Below are 23,100 nucleotides of genomic sequence, written 5' to 3'. Positions count from 1 at the left end.
AAGATGGCATCGGGGCTTCCCTGGTGGCACAGTGGTTGAGAGTCCGCCTGCCAATGCAGGGGACACGGGTTCGTGCCCCGGTCCGGGAAGATCCCATATGCCGTGGAGCGGCTGGGCCCGTGAGCCATGGCCGCTGAGCCTGCGTGTCCGGAGCCTGTGCTCCGCAACGGGAGAGGCCACGGCAGTGAGAGGCCCGTGCACCGCAAAAAAAAAAAAAGATGGCATCTATTTCCCCTTGGAATTGGATGGGGTAGGTCCATGTAACTGCCTTGACAAACAGAATATGGCAGGTATGATACTGTGTGACTTCCAAAACAAGGTTAGGGAAGGCAGTACAGCTCTATGTGGCTCTCCTGGGATGCTGCCCTTGGGACCCAGATGCTATGTCGTGAGGCAGGTGTTATGGCTGACAGAACTAAGGTTCCGGTCAACAACCAGCTTCAACTGCCAGACATGTGAGTTGCCAAGCCCTCAGATTCTAGTCCCTAGCTGTCAAGTCACCCCCAAACTTTGAGTCTTCCAGCTGATGTCCTAGACATTGTGGAGCAGACAAACCATCCCTGTTTTACCCTGTTCAAGTTCTCTAAGTGGTGAGAATAACAAATGATTATTTTACAATTTGATTTATATCCCCTTGCAGGATTTTCACAAACTTACATTTACAAATCAGGTGGAGGAAGAAAAAGAATCAGAAACATCTTAGCAAGCTTGAGTCTCACTCTTTTTAAGCATAGCCCTAGGGGCGTCAAAGAGGGGAAAGCCAGATGTTCCAGGGAGGCCTACCTTCTCTCTGGGCTTTGGTTTCCTCCTTTGTCTTCCTTCAAGACTTAACGGGGGCAACAAAAAGAAAGGTAATGCCCTCAGTGTTGGGTAGGGGCGCTGGGGCATGAAGCCAAAGTGCACTGGAGTACAGAGGCTAGAGGCAGAGAGCCTGGAGGGCCACGAAGGCATTCCCACTGACCAGGGGCAAAGCCTCCATTGAGGGGAGTGGGGAGCCAGGGGTCTCCAGTTTGCAGTTCTTCCTTGACAGAACTGCCAAAAGGAGAATTCCATTCTCCTTTTCTCTTCAGCCCAGAGACCACTCAGAATTGCTCACCACTATCCAAGGGGCAGGGCTTCCAAAGGCTCCTCCTTGATCCCTCCAATCCAATGGCCACATGCCTCTCATTAGTCCTCCAATTCTCACTGTAGTGCAAACCAGGGGGGCCTTCCTTCAGGATCCCCTGCTCAGAGGGCCTGATTTCAGGTCCAGCTGAGTCATCCCTCCTCTGTCACAACAGCCAAGGAGAAGCTCTAAGACTCCCAAATGTCCAATAAGGTTTCAATTCCCATCTTGCCACATACTTGCTCCCCCGTCCTCGATCCTCTTCTGTAAGAGGGGGTGATATTAACTATCTCACAGGGCTGTCTTGTGGAATAAATGAAAACAATGGTAAAGTGTTTAGCATGTTTCCTGTGTGTGTGTGTGTGTGTGTGTGTGTGTGTGTGTGTGTGTAATGCTTTTCAGTGTGGTTCTTGATGACTTGGTGCTTATTATGTTTTGTGCCACCTTTCCCCATAATCTTCCTAGGGGCTGTGGGCTTGAGAGGACTTTCCTTGGTAACTGTGGAGAGGGGTCTGTAAATCTCACTGGAGAAGCTCCCTCTCCAGTACCCCACAATCAAACACATGGTTCTGCTGAGGTATCTGGAAGGTTCTGCCTCCAGCTTGCTTTTGCTTAGAATGGACTTGCATAGACAAGTACTCTAAAATGTTTCGACTTTATTTACAACCAGAACCCTCATTCTCACCCCAGCTCTTCGGGCTTTGCTCTGGGGTAAGAGCTAGATGAGCAGTGACACTTCTGCCAGGCCCAGGGCTTGCGGAGATGAGCAGGTAGGCCCCTCACTTCTTCTGGGCTTGAGCCCGGGCCCGCTGAATCTTGTCAGCTGTGGCCCCATCTGTGGCTCCAGTGCAGTGGGACAATACGAGGCTCATCTCTGCCTCATTCCGGTGCTCGATGGCAACGTCTGCAGCCTGAGCCACGTCCCTGGGGTTTCAGCAGGAGGGGAGATGGTATTGCGCTGCCCAAGGGCACAAACCATGCCTCTCATCAGCCCACTGGCTCAGCCACCCAGCACCCTTAGGGCTCTCAGCAGACGCACCCAACGAGAAGCAAGGCCTTGACCTTCTGCTCAGGACCCACGCGGGAAGCATACTTTTTGGCTTCATATTTGTTGTGTTGTTTCATGCAGATTTCCACAAAGGGCTTAGGAGAGGGAGAGGGTGGAGAGGGAAGATAAGGCAGAGATCTCCTGTTCTCTCTCTTATGAGCAAAGTCCAGTGGATTTATTATCCCAATGTATTTTATATACCCTTCAGTCTGTATAATGCCCGCCCATTCCCACCCAACATACACATACAACAGTTGTGATCTCAACATTCTTTGGGCAGAAACAATCTACCACAAAGATCTGTTAGAGCTTTGGGACCAATTATTTCCATGTGTCCACTCCACCATCCACCGCTACTCACTCACAGCAGGCACCTTCCTGCCCTCCCAGGGCCTGAGTTTTCTCTCATGGCTGCCCTTATCCCACCGACCCACCACACCTCTGAACCACCTGCCACAGAAAACAAACCCCTCAACAACCTCCACTGCCTCACATATGTGCCCTCCCTGTGCCCCTCCCTCCCAAACAGGACTTTCCTTCAGGCACGTGGTGTCCCTTGTGGCCCTCCTTTGGGAAAGCAGCTCATTCTCCCTCCCCCTCAACATTTGCAGGCAGACTCAGGCCCATCCTCCCATGTGCCTGGCCCAGGAAGCTCCCACTAGCTCTGCGGGAGAGCTGAACAGATGTGTGAACAGACTGTCTGAGCCTGGCCCTCTCCCCAGTACTACCTCACTGGAGGTGGGGTAGAGGGAGGGCCCCATCTCACCAGGTAGCCGATGGGTGATTTCTTGCTCTTAGAAAACTTCTCTAGCTCCTCCCAGTCTTCCAGATCTGCTAGGGCGGTCAGCTTCAGCCACCAGAGCCTGTGGGAAAGTTGGGGATGGAGGTGTTCCAGGAGGGGCAGGGGGTCCTGGGACCTATAGGCACACCAGGCCCTCATCTACCTCTTGTCAGGGATGCGGAAGTCACGTGTCAGCTGCTCCGCACGCTTGTTTTGGCCGCTGAGGATGAGGGTGGTGACCGTGTCGTGTACAGACAGGTCTAAGAACCGGCCCCCCAGCTCATCTTCTAGGCGTCGCTGCAGCCGTAGGAGCCGCATTTGATCCTCTGTGGCCTGGGGACAGGGATAAGGCAGGACAGGGATGAGAGGGACAAGGAGGGAAGACCGGGAGGGGAGGAGAGGAGGTTGTTAGAGAAGAACGGGACAAACCTTGGCTGCGAACTCATTCTTGGCCTTGTAGAATGCGTCGGCTGCCGCCTGCAGAGCTGCGACTCGCCCCTCAATACGCTGCAAGGGCAAGAAGGGACACCTGAGTTCATAGCACAAAGGACCTCGGCCCTCCCACCCAGGCTATGGTTTTCTCCCCCATCGCTGTGCCCAGGGTTGCCACTGCCAGCCTTGGCCACTGGGCACACGGCTCTGCTGTCCCTAATGGAAAGACCAGCTCCTCTGGGACCAATCCCCAGCCTGGCCTCATGTCTTCTCAAGCTCTCCCCCCACAGTGAGGACCAAATGGGGTATGTGCTGCATTCAAGGCCTAGACTCCTGGAGAAGGAGCCAGACCACCGGCCCAGCCCGTGGGCCCCACCCGCCCTGCGGCCCTCAGACCTCCTCTGCAGCGTAGCTGGCTCGGACGTGGAAGCTGCCCAGCTCCTGGTGGTTGTCATCCTGATTGTAAAGGTCCTTCAGCGTCTCTAGCTCTTGATGCTTACAGAACTGGGGCCACAGCAGGTGGGCAGTCAGCAAAGCCAACTCAAGGGCTCAGGAGGCTCCACCCCACGCTGCCCCCTGCACACACCTGTCGGTACAAACTTAAGGCCATGGGCTGGTTCCGAAGCGTCATGAAAAAGTCTCCTCGGTTCAGCTCATTCTTCAGGTGCAGCAGCACCGTGAACACTATGGGACAATAAGGTGGGATGAGGGTCCAGCCCAGCCCCTTCCTCAGCCCAGGGTCCCCAGCCTTGTCCTCACCCAAACCCTGCTCACCCAGGTCAGTATCCCCACTCTCGATGGCCTTGCTTAGCGCCAGTTTGCTCCTCTTCATCTTTAGGAGAAGGGGAACCTGTTCCCCAGAGCGTGGCTCATATTCCAGCAGCTGTGGGGTGGGGAGGAAGGCACAGAGAGAAGGAGCTGGCCTGGGGACCTCTAACACCCACATCAGAGCATCCAGGGAGGGCTAGGCACCCGCACCTTGATGGCCAGCTCCGTGCGGCCACAGCCATAGGCTCGTGCAGCAATGTCAGAGTAAGAGACACCAGGTGTGTCCCCCAGCTTCTGGTTAATGGCACGAGCAACATCCTCGTCAGACACGTCCTTCTGTTGTACCTGCAGAGGGAAGGGGGTGTCACACAAACCTGGCTCTCACCCCTTAACCCCCACCCCCACTGCCTTGATCAGGACCCACCCTTTCAGCTCTACACTTATTTCCTACACCTCACCAGGGCCTGTAAGCCCCTAAATGCCCTTAAACTCTGTCCTATATCCTCACCTTGTAGCAGGCCCAGTGGGCCAGGATTCTGCTGACGCCCTGCACTTCAGGAAGCCGCAGGTACTCACATATCTGAATGGCCAGGGGGTAAAGCCTCCGCAACACAAGCCTGGCAGACAAGGGAGGTGAAGGGCACAAGGGATAAAGTGGGGTAGAAAGAGGGCAGAGTGGTCCCAGCCTGTAACTCCAGCCTCTCAGATCCCAAGGAAATGAATCACGAGCAGTGACCACAAGAGCACACCAGGGGCTGTAATGCCCACCCACTTACGGCCCTCCTCCCAGCACCCTGGGCTTGCTGTACCTGTCCAGCAGCACCTGGATGGTGAGCTGCTTGTATCTGTATTTTATTTGGTTAAGGATCCAGTTGGGAGATAAGTCCTATTTGCCAAGGACCTTCAGGAGGCATCTCCATCCCCTTGCCCTTCCACCCCTGGAAGTAAACACCCTGTCAGCACACTTGGGGATACTGGCTATAGGTGAGGGGAATCCCGATGTGATAGTCCCGAATGGCATTGAGTACACGAAGGTCCTGACACATGCGCACAAAGCTGTCGGGTGGAAATCTGTCCAGGAAACACTTTCCAAAGGAGGCCGCCTGAAAAGAGCCAGAGGGCAAGAGAGAGCTTCCCTCTCTGCCAGCCCACCCTTGCCCAGCACCCCCTCCCTCCAGCCCTGCCATCCAGCCCAACCCTGAGCAGACTCTTCTGCATGTCTGGCCAGTGCTCATGTCCCGCGGCCTCGATGCACTGCTGCACGGCCTGGGGCAGCTGCCCCAGCTCCTGGATCTCCCGTAGGTACTCATCCGCCTTCTGGCTCTCTTTCTGGGGAGGGGGGAAGGTGCCAGGGACAGTGCGTCATGACTGAGAACACCTCCATGTCTGGCCCCTAACCCCTCCGGGCTGTGGTTCAAATGGGCTGGTTTGGAAGGCTGCAGAGGCCAGGCCCCAAATCCCCTCAGCCCACTCAGTCCTCCCCGCAAGGTGCCCACACACACCCCCATAGCAGCCCACAGTTGCCTGTGAGGGCCCTGAGACCTCTCAATAGAGCCCTGACTTGTGCCTAGACTGGGGGTTCCCTGCCCCTCCCTATCACCACACGAAGGACACCATGTCCCTTCAATCCACCTGAGCCAGCTCTCTCTAGCCCAGCCCACCCCAATGTCCTGTCTGGACCCCTGTCTTGACAGGTAGCACTTGGCTGCAGGGGCATGGGCTGGGCCAATTAGGGGAAGGGGAAGGACAGCATCCTGAGGCCCAAGGAGAAGCCCAAGGCTTTACCTCATATTCCTTCTGGGCCTCCAACAGTAGCGCTCCGGGGGCCATTGAGGCAATTTTAAAGATCTCCTCGCTGGCCACTGGGAGGAAATTGGTAAGTGGGAAAGGGGGTCAGGAAACCCTCATCCCTACCTCAGTACCCTGATCCTACTCCGGGGCACCGGCCCAGGGCAGCTGTGGTGCCGAGGAGCCCCTGCCCTGGGTCACCCGGTGCTCTTATGAGGGCCTCACCTGGAACCTCGTGCAAGAACTCATGGGTACTGCGGGAGAAGATGCGGACCCCATCCAGCTCAGGCACCAGGTAGGAGTCCTCATCCAGCACGAACCTGAGCTTGGTCAAGGTTCCTAAGAGCACCCAGAGATGGCGCAGGGCAGGCAACCCTCCTTCCCCCTCCTCACCCCCAGCAGCCCTCCAAGGATACTGGATGCCCTCAGGTGCGTCGCCCACCACCATTAGCCGCCTCTCCCAGGCTACCACAACGGCCCTCTCCTTGCTGCGAGGACGGCTGCACCTGTGGACAGCACCACACACACACACACACACACACACACACACACACACACACACACACACACACACGGACACACGGGATGCCTGGTCCACAGCCATGTCTCCCACATCGCTGCTTGTATCACTCTGCCTTGGGACAACCCTGCATAGGCTTGCTGCCGCTTATCCCATTCCTCTGGCTGACCGGTCTGCTTCCCTCTCATCCTGTGCTGTCAACTCCCAGGGGTATCTGGGGCCCACAGGGGACTGGCCCCTCAAATATGCACTGGCAGAGAAGACAAGATTCAAGCTCCACTTGGCTGGGTCAGTAGACAGGATGAATCAACTTGTCCCAGGAGACAAGGCTATGTCCACTTCTACCCCCAGGATAACACCCTCATCCTCACCAGACCATCTGCTTCGGGGGAGCCCGGATGTTGCAGTTGAACTCACACAGCTTCTCCTGAAAGGGTGCAGGGAATGTCATGGTCCTGTCTCAACAGTCACCAGTCTGGTTCAAAAGCCCTTCCCCTACCCACAAGAGATCTTTCCTAGACAAGGCATGGTGCCCCTGTGTTGTCCCAGGATCACACCTTGAGAGACGCTGTCCCCATCCAGATGTACCCTGTGTCTGTGAAGAGCGCCAGGTGTCTGTAGGTGAAGGAGACAGCCATCTGCAGGAAGCTGCTCACTCCTGCGGCTAGGCCAGGGGGTGTCTGGGGCAGGGCCGGAGAGGACACCAAAGATACTGACTTCTCAGAGCCTCCCACTGCCTCCCCCAGTCCCTCCAGTTCACTCCCACTCAAGGCCTCTCACCACTGCAGAGCAGGCTGCGTGATCCAGGAGGTAAAGATCAGGTCCTACAGCCAGAAGAATGTGTGCCACTCGGTCCTGGCACATTGTGGTCCAGCATGATGGTGCACTCTGCAGACCTGCGGCCAGGGAAGAGGACAACCTCAGGCTGACCAGAGCCCACAGTTTCTGCCTCTGATGGTCCCATGGACTGGAGGCACATTTGTGGGCAGTGAATGCTGCCTCAGGGGTGTCAGGGCTCACCTGGCACCTCTGGCATCCGGCGGAGTTTGAGGTCGCCCACGTTGGCACTGAGGGTGAAGCGGTGGGCCCCTGTGAGGATGGCCACCCCAGAACCAAACTCAGTATGGAAGATCCGGGCATCTAGAACCCGGTTCTGGAGCACCTCCTGGAGAGAGGGGCCGTGGGTTGAGGGAGCCGCAGATTCCCAGACTCCATCCCTTTTCCCCAGCCCCCTGGGGCCCCTACATTGCCCATGCTGAAGTGTCTCCGGAAGTCACCATGAAGCCCATAAACCAGCACGACCCCGTCTTCCTGCACACAGAGCAGCTCCTCCTCAGCTGACCAGCCCAGGGACACCACGGGCCCACTCTTCCACTGCAGAGGAGAGGGAGGTTCTGGAAGCTGTCCTCGGGATGCAGAACCCTGTCCAGCCCCCAGCCGCAGGGCAGGCAGGGTGCTCACCAGCAGACTGGCCAGAGGCACACCAGAAGCTGAGTAGATCTCAAGAACTGGCCGTGCGCTGGCAGGCTTCTCCTTCCGCCCGGGGTTCCTCAGCAGCGCTGTGGTTTGAGAAGAAACCTTCTGTCCTAGCTGCCCAGGCCCACCCCATGTGAAGCAGGCCTTATGAACTAGCTCCTTAGGCCCGCCCCACATGTGGCAGGCCTCCCGAGAACCAGGATTAAAAGCATCTCAGTAGGGTGGAGTGGGGGTGGGTAGCATATGCCAGCAAGAACCACCCAACAGCAAGGACCCCAAGTTCATCCCGCGGTCCCAGAGCATGCAGTGCCAGAGGGGAAACTTACCAATGGGGCCCCCATAGGGCGCAGCGGCCACCAGGCAGTCCCTCAGTTCCTCCTTCAGGTCCCAGTCCATGCTATACAGCTCATATTTCCTGCCCACACAGTGACAAACAGAGATTAGACTCGTCATGATCCTGCATCCAGATGGGCTGAGCCCCAGAGGAGCCCCTAATGCCTCCATCTGTTCCCCCCCAAGGGGCAGGGAGGGGGGTGATGACTAGAAACAGCTAGGCCAGCTGACCACATGCATGCTTAGGGATAGCAGGTGAGGGAGCAGAGGGTGTTTGGAGGGCAGGCTGTGTGGCCAATATCCAGGGCACAAAGTGAGGTGGGACTAGGGTGGGGTGGTTGGCTTGAGCCTGCATTAGCAGGAAATAAGACCCTCCAGGAGGGCCTCCCAGGATAGACAGCCTTTCTTCTATTTCTGATTCTTAACACTGAATCTGTTTATAGGCTTTACACCCAGGGGTCCAGCTCAACGCCTGTTGATAATGAACTCAGTTTTAGAGGTACTGAGTGAGCAGTGCCTGAAAGAAATCCAAGAGGAGCTCTTTAGTAAGCCTAGAGCTAGGGAGAGTCCTGGGTTGCAGATGCCAATATATGAATGCTTGACTCACAGGAGGTAACTGAAATTACAAACTGGCAAACTGGCACGAGATGACTGCAATCTGAGATATGCATGGATCACCAAGAGACGTGCTGCATGGGAAGACAGAGTAGGAGGCTTGAGGCATGCCATCATTTGAAGGCTGGAGGTGGGGAAAAGGGGACAGAGAAGAAGTGGACACTACACCAGGATACCAAGAGAAGACAATGTTCAAGAAGGAGGGTGTTTCGGCTAGTATCATTTCAGGAAACTTCCCGTTAAAGATCAGGAAGATGTCCATCATTTCTTTCTATTGACATTCTTCTCGGCATTCTAGCCAAAATAATTTAAGAAAAAACCCCCAGAGGTTTCCATTTTGAAGAAGGAATGAGGTTGCTACTATTCATTTACAAATAACGAGATAGTCTACTTAGAACATCCAAAGCAGTCTATGGAACAATGAAAGAAAGAGCTCAGTAAGTGATCAACAAAAATCAATATATTTTTTTCTATACCAACTAGTTTTCTATACCATAGCAAGAACTAATTAGAAATATAACTCTTGATAGCAATAAAACTATGATACCGAACAATAAACCTAATAAACATTTTTTGCAAAATCAAATCAGTTTACTCAAGGATATAGAAGACATGAAGAAATATTCTAAAGGATGTATAAATACAAGAGAATTCCATTAAAAATCAGTCCAATTTTCTGGTGGGTAGGGAAGCACAAACTGATTCTACAGTTCATCTGGGGGGGGGCAAAAAAATGTCATCTGAAAGAGAAAATACTGGATAATATTTAAGAACATTTGAAAATATGAAAACAGATATATATATCAGATATTGAATACACTTAAAAACTAAAGTTAAGGACTTCCCTAGTGGCACAGTGGTTAAGAATCTGCCTGCCAATGCAGGGGACATGTGTTCGATCCCTGGTTCGGGAAGATCCCACATGCCACGAAGTAACTAAGCCCATGTGCCACAACTACCGAGCCCGCGTGCCGCAACTACTGAAGCCCGCGTGTCTAGAGCCCGTGCTCCGCAACGAGATGCCACCACAATGAGAAGCCTGCGCACCACAACAGAGTAGCCCCTGCTCACCGCAACTAGCGAAAGCCCACGCGCAGCAACGGAGACCCAATGCAGCCAAAAATAAATAAATAAAAACAAAAATACTTTTTTAAAAAAGCTCTAATTAGTTGTGAAAAAAATGAAAATAAAAGTAAAAGAAAAATGGTCAAGGGCTATATCATAACTGTGAAAATATTTTAAAACGAAACATAAAAAACTTGAGAAAAATGTAAGCTAATATTTTCATAATGTGAACTATGGAAAAGTCTTTCAGAGTAAGACACAAAACCCAGAAATTAAAAAGGAAAAGACTGATAGACGTTATCACATAAAACTTAACATATGTATGTTAAACATTAATACATAAAAGTCAAGTGACTACTGTGAAAAAATCTGTAACATTTGTAACAAAGGGTTATCATGGAGAACACGTAAAGAACTCCTTTACAAATCAGTAGAGACAACACAATAGAAAAATAGTCAAAGGATATGAACAGACATACTTAACAACTAGGTAAATATGAATTTAAAAATTATTTTTATGTTTTGGCTATCTGAATGGCAAAAAATTAAGAGGTTAATAAATAACATGGAATATTGTTGAAGATGTGGGAAAATGAACACTTTCCTACATATTGGTGGGAGTGTAAAATGGTTCAACCCTTATGGAAGAGAATGAAGCACTTATGTATCCAATTTTTAAATGTGTATGCACTCTATCTTAGCAATTTCCTTCCAAGAGTCTAACCTATGAAACTACTTGCACAAGTACACAAAGGTATGAATTCACTGCAGCACTGTTTAAAATAGTTTTTAAAAATCCTGGAAAAATCTCCTTAAATGCCCATTAAAATGAGACTGGTTAAATAAACTACTTATGCCCATTTTGGGGAATATTATGTGCCTATTAACAAAGTGACTGGGTATGTTGACATGAAGTGGCCTCTAAGATATATTGTTAAGTAAAAAAAAAGGCAAGCTGCAGTGCAGTATGAACCATATGAATCCACTTACACAATAAAAAACAGCACATATTTTTATAAGTATATTTACATATAATCACACGTATGTGTGTAAATACATAGAAGAACTCTCATAGGCCTCCACACTGAGCCAGCGTGGAGAGACAGTGGTTACCTTTGGAGAGGGTGGTGAATGGGGGAGGGGAATAGGGAGACTGACAATTTGTAGGCTATATACCTTTGCATTATTTGAATTTTTCAACCCCATGTACATTTCTTTTGACCTTTTGTTACTAAAATCCCTTAGATTAAATCTGATGGGAAGATAGATATCCAAACAGACCTAGCATGCCAGTTATCAATTCACTGACACATAGCTCCAAATTCACTCTTCCATATGTGTTTTGTGATAACAGACAGTATTCTTTTAAGAATTTCTCCTTCACAGTGAGCCTGATGTTAAGCCTCCTCAGTAGAGGGCGCTGGAGGAACACTGCACGAGGAAGAGGCTTCTCCTGCTGCTTCCAGCAGGGCAGTCACCCAGCAGCTAGGGTGTGAGGACATCTGGTGGTGCTCTGACCAGCCATGCAGCAACCTCCAAGGCTTGCCCAGACTGGCTCCCTGGACAGACATGGCATTCCTGGCCTCCTGCCTACACCAGGCCCTACTCCCTCTGCATGCCAAGATGCCAGGCCACTGACTGCCCTGCCCGTAGCCTTGTTTCCACTGACCCCCTCTGCACAACCATGCACCCAATCACTGGCTGTGGCTTGCCTTACAGACACTAAGTGCTCCAGGCTGCCGGCATCAGCTCCCCAACTCCCTCTGCACGCCCACACCACTGACCCCTAGTTGCAGCTCACCTGTGGCCCCTACCTGCTGAACCCCAGAGGGTTGCTTCTTGCTGGCCAAGCAACTGTGGACCAGCTCTGGCCCAGGGAAACCGGTAAACTTCACTGCCATCCGGCGGGCTGCAACTGTATTTTCTCTGAGGTCTGAAATGAACCCCAGCCTGGGGAAGGTCCCTCCTGCCAAGTTTGCTGTTTCTTGAGTACTCTCCCTTAGCCCTAGGCTACCATATAAAAATTTCTCACATCTTATAGTTACTCTTTATGACAGCTTAATAATTCCTTACATTTATTAAACTTGCCCAGTCTACATCTCTTGACTGGACCCAGACTAATTGGTGCAGGGAGTGGCCCCAGGAGACAGACTCCTAAAGATGGGATTTGAGGACTGGTTTGGTCATGTGCTTGGGCTTGGGTGCAGTGCCGTGTTCCCTGACAATGCAAAACGGATGCTAGTAACCCACTGCGTGCAGCAGCATCACAATTAACCAAACCTGTAGTTCAGTGTAGTGAAATGCCAAGTCAAACACGTGCTTGACTGTATGGCAATAACGATGATTATAAAGGCTGTGGTGTGGATGGGTTATTTTGAGTGTACTTGAACATTTACAAAGAGAAAATGACAAGGTTAGGTCCATTAACTTTCAGCTGCAGTCACGGTCTGAGAAGCAGAAAGCTTCTGTAACAGCCTAAAAGAATCTCTTATTTCTTGTAGTCACACAGCTGCTACTGCTGAAAATCAAAGACAGAGTTTAATCTTATGGGTTGTTAAACAATGACAGTTAAATTCTCTGGCACATGTGAAAGTTAGGGCACTAATTAGAAAAGAAAGGAATCCTGAAACTTGGAAGGGAGATAACTGGTTAGACCCAGATGAAACTGACAATCTTGAGCCCCCAAGTCATTCTGAGTCTTCCTTACCAGTGGAAGTAGCTTGCCTTCCTGTGTCCGAGGAGACTAGCCTTCCTCTACTTGAAGACCCTGTTATGCTCTCACTTGAGGTAGATGTCTTGGGAGCCTCCCTCTCCAAGGCTGACCTGGCTAACATTACTGCTGAGTGGTTAATCGGCCAAGAGCAGAGACCAATACATGGTCCCAGTATGGCACCATTCCCAGGGGGAGCAGTCCGCAAGTCGATTACACTGGACCTCTTCCATCATGGAGGAGACAAAGATTTGTCCTCACTGGAATACATATTCTGGATGTGGATTTGTCTTCTTTACCTGTAATGCCTTTGCTAGCACCTACCATCGTGGACTTACAGCATGTCTCATGTACCATGGGACTTCCTTGGTGGTCCAGTGGGTAAGACTCCATGCTCCCAATGAAGGGGGCCCAGGTTCGATCCCTGGTCGGGGAACTAGATTCCGTGTGCATGCCACAACTAAGAATCCTCATAATGCAACTAAGAGCCCGCATGCCGCAACTAAAACGCACCACAAGCAAAATAAATAAATAAATAAATAAATAAATAAACAGAACGTCTCATCTACCGTTGTAGCATTCTGCAAAGCCTTGCGACTAATCAAGGACTTCACTGCACAGCAAAGGAAGTGCAGCAGTGGGCTCAGGTCCATGGAATCAACAAGTCTTACCATATATCCCATTACCCAGAAGTGGCTGGTCTAAATGTACTGACGACTCAGTTAAAGCACCCATTGGGAGACAGTATCCTAAAAGTATGGGGCCCTGTCTTACAGGATGCAAGCTTATGCTTTGCATCAGAGACCATTATATAGTATTATCTCCTCCACAGTCAGAATATGGGGGACCTGGAATCAAGGAGTGGAAGTGGGAGTGGCTCCTCTCACTATTACACCTAATGACTCTCATTAAAATATTGCTTCCAGTTTCACTAACTTTGAGACCTATTGGTTTGGAGAGCTTAGTCTCCAAGGGGAGAATGTTTCCACCAGGGGACACAACAATGGATTCACTGAATTAGAAGATAAGAGTGCTACCTTGGGGACTTCCCTGATGGTGCAGTGGTTAAGAATCCGCCTGCCAATGCAAGGGACACGGGTTCAAGCTCTGGTCCAGGAAGATCCCACGTGCTGTGGAACAACTAAGCCCGTGTGCTGCAACTACTGAGCCTGAGTGCCACAGCTACTGAAGCCGGCGCGCCTAGAGCCCGTGCTCCGCAACAAGAGAAGCCACCGCAATAAGAAGCCCGTGCACTGCAATGAGGAGTAGCCCCCCTCGCCGCAACTAGAGAAAGCCCGCAGGCAGCAACGAAGACCCAACGCAGCCAAAAAATAAATAAATAAATTTATATTTTTGTATATATATATATATATATATATATATATATAAAGGGTGCTACCTTGCCATTTGGGGCTCCTTATGCCACTGAAACAACAGCCAAGAAAATGGGGTTAATTTACTGGTTGAAGTGATTATCCTGATGGCCAAGGGGAAATCAAGCTGCTGCTACACAATGGAGGCAAGGAGGACTGTCTGAAACCCAAGGGATCCTCTGGGGCACCTCTTAGTACTTCCGTGTCTAACAAAAAAGGTTAATGAAAAACCTCAGCAAATCAAAAAAAGCAAAAAAAGCAAAAAAAGAATGACTGAGGTTTGGGTCACTTCACTATGTAAAGAGCAGAGCAGTGAAGGTTCTGGCTGAGAGCAAGGGAAATATGGGATGGGTAGTTGAAAAAGGAAACCATAGATACTATGATCTTGTGACCAGTTACAGAAATGAAGACTATAGCCACTTTGTGTATTTTCTCTGTGTTTGTTGTATGCATGCGTTTATATATATATACCAGCCACTATCTTCTCTCCTTCCCATTTTTATTTTATACACAAATTATTAGAGGTTAACTTTAAAATTCAATTTTTAGGTAACAGAATATTCAGTGGGACTGTAATTCAATTTGAGGAGTAACTAATATAGTGATTGATACAATGACTGTTAAGACTGTACGTCTTCTCACTTTGGGAAAAAGAAGTTTACTTGTAAGAAGGATGGTATCTTGTTAAGCAGAAATATAAAGTTGTTTTGTTGTTGTGAGGGAGTTGAAGTGTAGAGGGCACTTGTGGAAGCTGATCAGCCGAAGAATGGACTGTGCCAGTTATCAAATTATTGCCTCCCAGCTCCAAATTCATCCTTCAATACATGCTCCACAGAGAGCTAGATGTTAAGCTTTCTCAGTAGAGGGCCCTGTAGTAAAGGGATATTGTAGGAGGAGGGGTGTCTCTGGCTGTTTCCAGCAGCTGCAAGGTCAGTCAGCAGTGTGGGTATGAGGACATCTGGTGATACCATGCACCCAGAACACACAATCCCTTGGTGACCTCACAGCATTGGCCTGGACTGGCATCCACCTTCCCGTGGTTCTCTCCACAAGACACCGCATGCTCCAGGCCTCCTGCTCATACTGGTGCCCCCTGTGCAAGCCCATGAACCTGGCCACCAGCTATGGCTCACCTGTGCCCTATCTGTGCCCAGGAGGGCTGCTTCCTGCTTGTCCAGTGACTGTGGACCAGCTCTGGCCCAGGCAAACCAGCAACTCCCCCACCATCCAGTGGGCTGCAACTATACCTTCCCCAGCGAGGTAGGAACCCCAGCTTGAGAAGGGCATTCCCCGCCCCCCAACTTGTCCTTCCTTTCTCCTCAGCCCTAGGAAAGGACAGTTTTATTTTATCTTATAGTTACTTTGTTATCACTGTTTAATAGTTCTTTATACTAAACTTCCCCTATTTAATCACTGTATGGTTTGTCTCCTAATTAGAATCACAGTGATATTAACTGTGTCACGTTCCACAGACCACTTGCTTGTCACAGGAGGGAAAACGGGTGAGGATGTGGCCATCAGCCTCCAAACTACCTGTCAATCTCAACTTCCCTCGTAGCAGACAACCCGATACAATGATGCCTCCAGATGAACACCACACACACATCACTGTACAAGGTGTTTCTGCCAAAAATGTCAACCTGAATCTGATCAAGCCTTTAGATCTAACACACAGTTTCAGGAAATACAGGCTATGATAGAGAAAAAAGTTCAAAGGCACCACGAGGAAGCAAGGGGACAAATCCAGAAAGCGACTAGGTCTCTAAAACAAGTCAACGTCATGAAAACAAAGGGTAGGGGTGAGAGTAAGGATGATAATGTTCAAGTTTACAAGAGACTTAATTAAGAGAGATAAGCAGGGAATCCCCTGGTGGTCCAGTGGTTAGGACCCAGCACTTTCACCGCGGGGGCCCAGGTTCGATCCCCGGTCAGGGAACTAAGATTCCCTGCAAGCCACGCAGTGCGGGCGTGGGGTGGGGTGGGTAAGCAAATGAATAATTCTTATTTGGGTCTCAATTTGAACAAACCAGTTATAAAAAGGCATTTTGAAGACAACTGGAGAAGTCTGAAGAAGGACTGGTTGCTAGATGATATTAAATGTTCATTTTGTTTGGTGTGAAATAACACTATAGTTTTCTAGGAAACTGTCTTTTTTTTTCAAAGTAATACACATTTAAGGTGTGACTATAATTTACTTTAAAATATAGCAGAAAATGTATTCGATTGAAAAGATGTCTGGATATTGTTTTTAAATGGTCCCAAAAAGTGTGTGTGTGTTGAGGGATGGGGGGCGGGTAGATGAAAAGTGAATGGCAAAGTGCTGACACTTGTTGAAGCTGGGTGATGATGAGCACATGGATGTCCACTACACTACTTTTAGAACATTTACGTATATTTGAACTTTTTCTTAAATTTTTTTAAACTTACAAGTAGTTGAAGCAAATGTATTACAACACAATAACAATTTTTAAGCCTAAACAATGGCTATGGGTATTCACTCTACTATTCCTACTCTGTTGTACATTTAAAATTTTTCACTGTAAAAAGTTATATACAAATTCCAAGAAAAAAGGGAGGTCACCTCTATCCAATGCCCCAGGCAGTCAAGCTCAAATGAGGCCTGAGCTGTGTCCAGTGCAGTAACAGGATGTCACTGAGAAGAGGGTGGTCAGACCATAGTGAGTGATAGGTGGGAAGAGAGAAAATGGAAGCAAGTATAGGTGGCAGTTTTCAGACCTTTGGTGAGGTGAGGAGGAGGGACTTGTTTATTTTTTGAATAGGGAAGTTTATTTTTTGTTAGGATGGGGAGATTTGAATATAGAGGTTGAGGTCTGAAAGGGAGCCCTTGGGGGTAAGGATCGTGGAAAACAATGTAGAGGTCTTCAAATTTTCCTGCAGCAAAGAAACACCTGGCTGCTTGTTAAAATACAGATCAAATTCCTAGGACCCAACCCAGAGATAATGGAGTAGATCTGGCCTAGGAAGCTGCGTGCAGCCAGCATCTCAGGTGACCTTGATGCAGGGGGTCCTGCGTAACAACAGCTGGAGAAACCTATGGTGGCGGGAGGGTGGATGGACGGCGCATGGTTTCTGAGAAGGCAGGGAGACGGGGCACACCTCCTTGGCAGGTTGGCAACACAACAGGCAGATTTCGTCAGGGGAACCCTACACTCTTCTAGGCAACGACTTCCAGCTCTCTGGGAAGCACAAGGTGAAGTCAGCGATTGGCAGGAGAGACCCAAGGAGGCTTTCGCTGCAGTCCAGGAGGTTAGCATCGACACAGACTGGGGTGGGAAAGAAGCATACGGGTACAGGAGTAAGGGTCAGGGAGCGAAGAACAGCAAAGCGTGGGCCACCTCTTCAAGCCTTCAAGGTAAAGAAGGCTTCTCAGGGACAGTGAGGTGACTCAAGCTATGCCTCGAGGTCGGCCTGGGGCGTGGATGGACAGACTGAGAGCAGCATCTCAGAAAAGTCTAGAGGTGAGAACTCTGTGACGCTAGGCCGTATCTTCCGTGAGGAAGGTCAGCTACATATTTCTCCTCTACCTGCAGGTCCTGGAAGTGGAAATCCCCAGAGCAGCAGTAAATGGACCCTGGGTCTAATACCAGAAAATCACTAAATCTAGCAGGTATGGCAGTCTCAATTCCAGCCCCCTCCGGGAAACAGTGACAAAATCCCTGCTGCAGTGCAGCTGAACTGCTGGAAAAGCACAGTCCACTGCAGTAAGAGAAGAGCTTGTGTGAAAATAGATGATCTCCAGCCTGTCCAGGCTGAGCTGTCAGATCACTGTGGAGGAAGAAGCGCATCAGGTCTAGCCTTGGGGAATAATCCATCAGTTCCAAAATCCCCAGGCCCCGAAGAGAGACCACAATCACCCCCGAAATCCCTTGACTCCAGCCTGCCTTAAAAATAAATAGTACTAAAGTATCCTTGTGCTGGAAATGTAAAACGGTGCAGCTGTCATGGAAAACAGTAGGATAATTCCTCAAAATATTAAACACAGAATTACTATATGATCCGGAAATTCCACTTCTGGGTGAAAACAGGGTCTCGAAGAGATATTTGTACACCATTGTTTATAGCAGCATTATTCACAATAGCCACGAGGTGGAAGTAACCCAAGTGTCCACTGACAGATGAATGCATAAATAAAATGTGGTATATACATACAAAAGAATATTATTCAGCCTTAAAAAGGAAGGTAATTCTGATACATTCTACAACATGGATAAACCTTGAGGACAGTATGCTAAATGAAATAAGCCAGCCACAAGAAAGCCAATAGTGTATGATTTCACTTGTATGCGCTATCTAGAGTAGTCAAATTCATAGAGACAGAAAGTAGAATGGTAGTTGCCAGGGCTGGGGGAATGGGAGAATGAGGAGTTATCATTTAATGGGTATAGAGATTCAAATTTTTTTTTTTTTTTTTTGCGGTACGCGGGCTTCTCACTGTTGTGGCCTCTCCCGTTGCGGAGCACAGGCTCCGGACTCGCAGGCTCAGCGGCCATGGCTCACGGGCCTAGTCGCTCCGCGGCATGTGGGATCTTCCCGGACCGGAGCACAAACCCGTGTCCCCTGCATCGGCAGGCGGACTCTCAACCACTGCGCCACCAGGAAAGCCCTAGAGATTCAATTTTGCAAGATGAAAAAGTTCTGGAGATTGACTGCACAATGTGAATATACTTAACACTCCTGAATTGTACTTTATAATGAATAAGATAGTAAATTTTATATTATGTGTATTTAACCACAGTTTTTTTTAATGTTCACGTTTATACGTGCAAAACAGACAAACGTACAAAGCCATAAAACCAACTAAAACAGTCAACCTCTCTTCTACTAAGAGTTCCACAAGTACGAAATGTATCTTCGGTCTCCTTCACCATAAAGGATGTTTCTAAGGGCTTCCCTGGTGGCGCAGTGGTTGGGAGTCTGCCTGCCGATGCAGGGGACACGGGTTCGAGCCCCAGTCTGGGAGGATCCCACATGCCGCGGAGCAACTAAGCCCGTGCACTGTAGCTGCTGAGCCTGCACTCTGGAGCCCACAAGCCACAACTACTGAAGCCCCCACGCCTAGAGCCGGTGCTCTGCAGCAAGAGAAGCCACGGCAATGGGAAGCCCGCACACTGCAGCGAAGAGTGGCCCCCACTCGCCACAGCTAAAGAGGGCCCGTGTGCAGCAACAGACACCCAATGCAAGCAAGAATAAAAATAAATAAATACATAAATGAATAAAAATAAATTTATTAAAAAATAAAGTACCTGAAACACTGTGTTCAACACCAAGCTCACTCTTTTCCCCACCAAACTCACTCTTCCTTTCTCATTATGTTAAGCCAAAAATCCAAGTCATCCTCGATTTGTTGCTCTTCCTCCTCCCTACTAAATGCAACTCATCACAATGTCCTTCAATTTTACCCCCTTAATATCTCTCCTATTGGTCCCCTTCTCTCCATCTCCAGTGCTCACCACCATCAACTTCTCCTTGGTCTATTCCACCAGCCTCCTAACCAGTCTCCATTCTTGCTTGCCCCTTCCAACTTGTCCCCCCATTGCCTCCAGGAGGAACTTAAAACACACACACACACACACACACACACACACACACACACACACATCCTGCAAATCCAATCACATCAATCCTTTCACTCAGGCTTCTCACTGGTCTTCAGATAAAGTGGTCTCTTACCCTGTCTCCTTGTCTGTGGCACTCCAGCCACACTGGCTCTCTCTGTTTAGGTCACTGAGAGTGTCCCTGTCTCTCTCGCTTCAGGACCTTTGTATATGCTCTTCTTGGATCCCATTCCCTGCACCTAGGTCTACTCATCTCCTGGATGGGGTATTGTTTCCTTCAGAAAGTCTTCTTTTCCTCTGACTTATCAATCTGTTATATGCTTTCTGAGGACCCTACACTCTCCTTTACCTCACTGCTTATGATCAAACAAATACAGAGTCATTAGTGGTTATCAACTGTCTCCCTGCTGGCTATAAGTTCTGAGGGCAGAAAGGGTCCATGTCTTTTTATTGGCCCAATATACATTCAGTGTGGCAAAGGGTTGGGCAAAATTATTTAATGGTATTATCTCAAACTGGGTTTTTAGAATAAAAATGGTTAAAATTCTGGAGCCTCATAAGAACTAATCACCATTACCTCTCCTTGCCCTCCCAAATTAGTGATTTTTCCAGAACATTACTTCCAATGCAAAAGAATCCCATCCTGTAGATAGGACTTGAAATGTCCGCCACCCTGTTTATCATTCATTCACTTATTTGAACATGTATTAAGTCTTGGCATAAGGTTATGCACAAATACAAATAAACCTAGTATCTGCACCTAAAATATTTTCTACTTATTTTATTTTCCTACTTAAAAACAAAAACCCTATGCTTTAACACAGGTTCTAGAAGAAGACCGAGCTCAAATCCTGGCTCCACTATCTGTGTAACCTGGTCACCTTAACTTCTCTGTGCCTTGGTTTCCTCATCAGTAAGATGGGGTTAAAATAATGATACCTACCTCATGGGGCTGTGAGACTTAGACAATTTATACACATAAAGTACTTAGCATGGCGTCTAGTACATAGAAAGGCTCAACACCCATTACCAAGAGCAACACATCGTCTGCAGCAAGGCTTATACCTCTACTCCCTTCTGGCGGTACAGTACAGGTAAGGGTAGGCTAGCCATGCAGATCATGTCTATAGCATGTACTCAACATTTACACTCATTTAAAACTTTATTGAGGGACTTCCCTGGTGGCCCAGTGGTTAAGAATCTGCCTGCCAATGCAGGAGACACGGGTTCGAGCCCTGGTCCGGGAATATCCCACATGCCGCGGAGCAACTAAGCCCGTGTGCCACAACTACTGAGCCTGCACTCTAGAGCCCACGAGCCAACAACTACTGAAGCCCACGCGCCTAGAGCCTGTGCTCCACAGCAAGAGAAGCCACTGCAGTGAGAAGCCCACGCACTGCAATGAAAGTAGCCCCTGCTCGCCGCAACTAGAGAAAGTCCCCGCACAGCAATGAAGACCCAATACAGCAAAAAAAAAAAAAAAAGTAAAATTTTATTGGTGTATAAACAAAGCTAAGACTTCATATGATAACCAGGAGTTCTATGGCAATGAGGTCACCATTTTCAGTACTCTATTTAATAAGCCTGTGTAGGCAACATATATTTTCAAAAGTAATACATATTAATTTTTTATTGATTGATTGCCGCGTTGGGTCTTCATTGCTGTTCGCGGGCTTTTCTCTAGTTGCAGTGAGCGGGGGCCACTCCTCACTGAGGTGCGCAGGCCTCTCATTGCAGTGACCTCTCCCACTGCAGAGCACGGGCTGCAGGCACACGGGCATAGTTGCTCTGTGGCATGTGGGATCTTCCCGGACCAGGGCTCGAACCCGTGTCCCCTGCATTGGCAGGCAGATTCTTAACCACTGCGCCACCAGGGAAGCCCCAAGTTAATATTTTTAAAAGTATATGCTGTGTCGTAAACACCAAATTACACGCTACCTATGTCAACTGACAACCCTTCTCCACAAAAAGTTTAAATCACTGTTATTTCCTACTGACTTCCCTGATTTTTAACTAAATTTTTGCAACTTTTCTCACATTGTACAGGCACATTTATAAGAATCAGAAATAAACAACAAATGCAACAGATCTCTAAAAATTGCATCAAGGCATTTGTCCACCTCAGAAGTGTTAAGGGCTGACATTTTGTGTATTAAAGATTACAGTGAAAAGTTTTAACATGTGAATAACAATGGTATATAGTTTCACTAGCATTAACAGTTGTCTTCTATTGAAATAAGACCCCAACGAGATGCCTTTGTGATCTTTAGTTGCAATCAATAAAGTATTTTTTTAAACTTTATTAGGCAACCACTACATAGCAGGCACTGTTCTAAATATGCACTGGAGATAAAGAGATGCAAGAAATGCTCTCAGCCCTCAAGGAATTTGGTTTAGCAGAAGAAACCTATACAAACATTGCCCTACTGTGCCATACATAACAGACCTTAGCACTGGGTCTTGTGAGACCCAAAGGAAAGTCAGCTGAAAGTCAAGTCTGTTGGGCTTAAATCAGGGAAGGTTTCAGAATGAACCCTTAAACTAAGTCCTGAAGGATGAGTAAGAATTCTCCAGTGAAGTAAAGAGGGAAATGGCAGTGCTCACAGAAGGAACTGCAGGCTGGTGTGAACACAGGGAGCCCTGAAACGTCATGATGTGTTGGGATCCTGTTCTGTGCAACTGGAACACAGATTTAGGTAGGAGTTGAAGAAATTGAAGTCGAAGTTGAAAAGACAAATAAGGCCAGTTTATAGATATAACACGAGGAGTTTGTACTTTGTTTTTCAAAGAAGAGAAGTCATTGGAAAAAATCCTAATTAGGGTAATGATGTGATCAGTCTACACTTTAGAAAGATTAGTGGTTTAGGACTCCACGACTCCCATGAGAGGGCTGCCCCTAGCAGGGGGTCCTCACTCGTGCTGCCTCTGGATTTAGTGGCGATTCGCCTCCTTCTCCCGGCCTTGGTCAGCACTGTTACCCCGCCCGCCGTGCAAGCAGGCCCCCGTAGGAGCACCCCTGGTCTGACTTCAGCAGCACTTCCCGGCAGGAGACCGATCACTCACTGTCACCCGTGGGCGGCCACCCTCAACGTGATCTGAGCATCCTTCCAGAGGCTGACAGCCCTGGGCTTCAGTTGGGCTGTGCCGCTACCAGTGTGACCACTACGGTTGCCTCAGTTTCCTTCTCCGGAGAAGGGGAAGGCCCGGCCCTAGGTGGCTGTGTGTTAAGTGGTAGACGCCGCGGGAGAGCCGGCGAGGGGCGGACCCCAGCGCCGTAGAGACCGCGACGCGCGCGTCCGGCTTCGCTCAGAGACTCAAGCCGGCGGGCGAGCGGGATAAGCCAGGCCGTGGGAGGCAGGGCGGGGCGGCTCACCGGTAAAAGGCAGAGTCCCCAAGCGGGTTCCAGTTCGCGGTGTAGCAGTCCATAGCTGGTGCAGGTGGCAGCCAGCCAGCGCCGAGGGGACACGCACCTAGCGCGGGCTCCAGGCAGGCACTTCCGCTTCCGCCCGT

The 23,100-nt window shown here is 49.2% G+C and overlaps 1 protein-coding gene across 2 annotated transcripts; it reads right to left on the bottom strand.

Moving 5' to 3' along the window:
* Window positions 1-1,741: 1,741 nt before the first annotated feature.
* Window positions 1,742-23,092, bottom strand: VPS16 (VPS16 core subunit of CORVET and HOPS complexes). Of its 2 annotated transcripts, XM_060031113.1 has the most exons (24): window positions 22,964-23,092; window positions 8,245-8,333; window positions 7,904-8,001; window positions 7,688-7,816; window positions 7,463-7,607; window positions 7,223-7,338; window positions 7,000-7,122; window positions 6,814-6,869; window positions 6,339-6,428; window positions 6,148-6,242; window positions 5,920-5,996; window positions 5,332-5,463; window positions 5,110-5,237; window positions 4,944-4,979; window positions 4,643-4,751; window positions 4,345-4,479; window positions 4,141-4,249; window positions 3,953-4,050; window positions 3,763-3,870; window positions 3,364-3,441; window positions 3,098-3,267; window positions 2,920-3,016; window positions 2,145-2,248; window positions 1,742-2,029 (listed from the first exon to the last, which is right to left on the bottom strand). In XM_060031113.1, the coding sequence occupies exons 1-24, from the start codon at window positions 23,014-23,016 to the stop codon at window positions 1,885-1,887; spliced, it is 2,520 nt and encodes an 839-aa protein (XP_059887096.1). In that variant the 5' UTR covers window positions 23,017-23,092; the 3' UTR covers window positions 1,742-1,884. The 2 variants fall into 2 exon arrangements, with proteins under 2 accessions (XP_059887096.1, XP_059887098.1); XM_060031115.1 differs by lacking the exons at window positions 7,904-8,001; window positions 8,245-8,333; window positions 22,964-23,092 and having other exon boundaries at window positions 7,463-7,531; window positions 7,688-7,721.
* Between the last annotated feature and the right edge of the window lie 8 nt (window positions 23,093-23,100).

Source organism: Delphinus delphis, chromosome 15, assembly GCF_949987515.2.
Source record: "Delphinus delphis chromosome 15, mDelDel1.2, whole genome shotgun sequence".
Taxonomy (NCBI): domain Eukaryota; kingdom Metazoa; phylum Chordata; class Mammalia; order Artiodactyla; family Delphinidae; genus Delphinus; species Delphinus delphis.
Note: the sequence above shows the minus strand (reverse complement) of the source record. Positions and strands in the feature narration are given on the sequence as shown.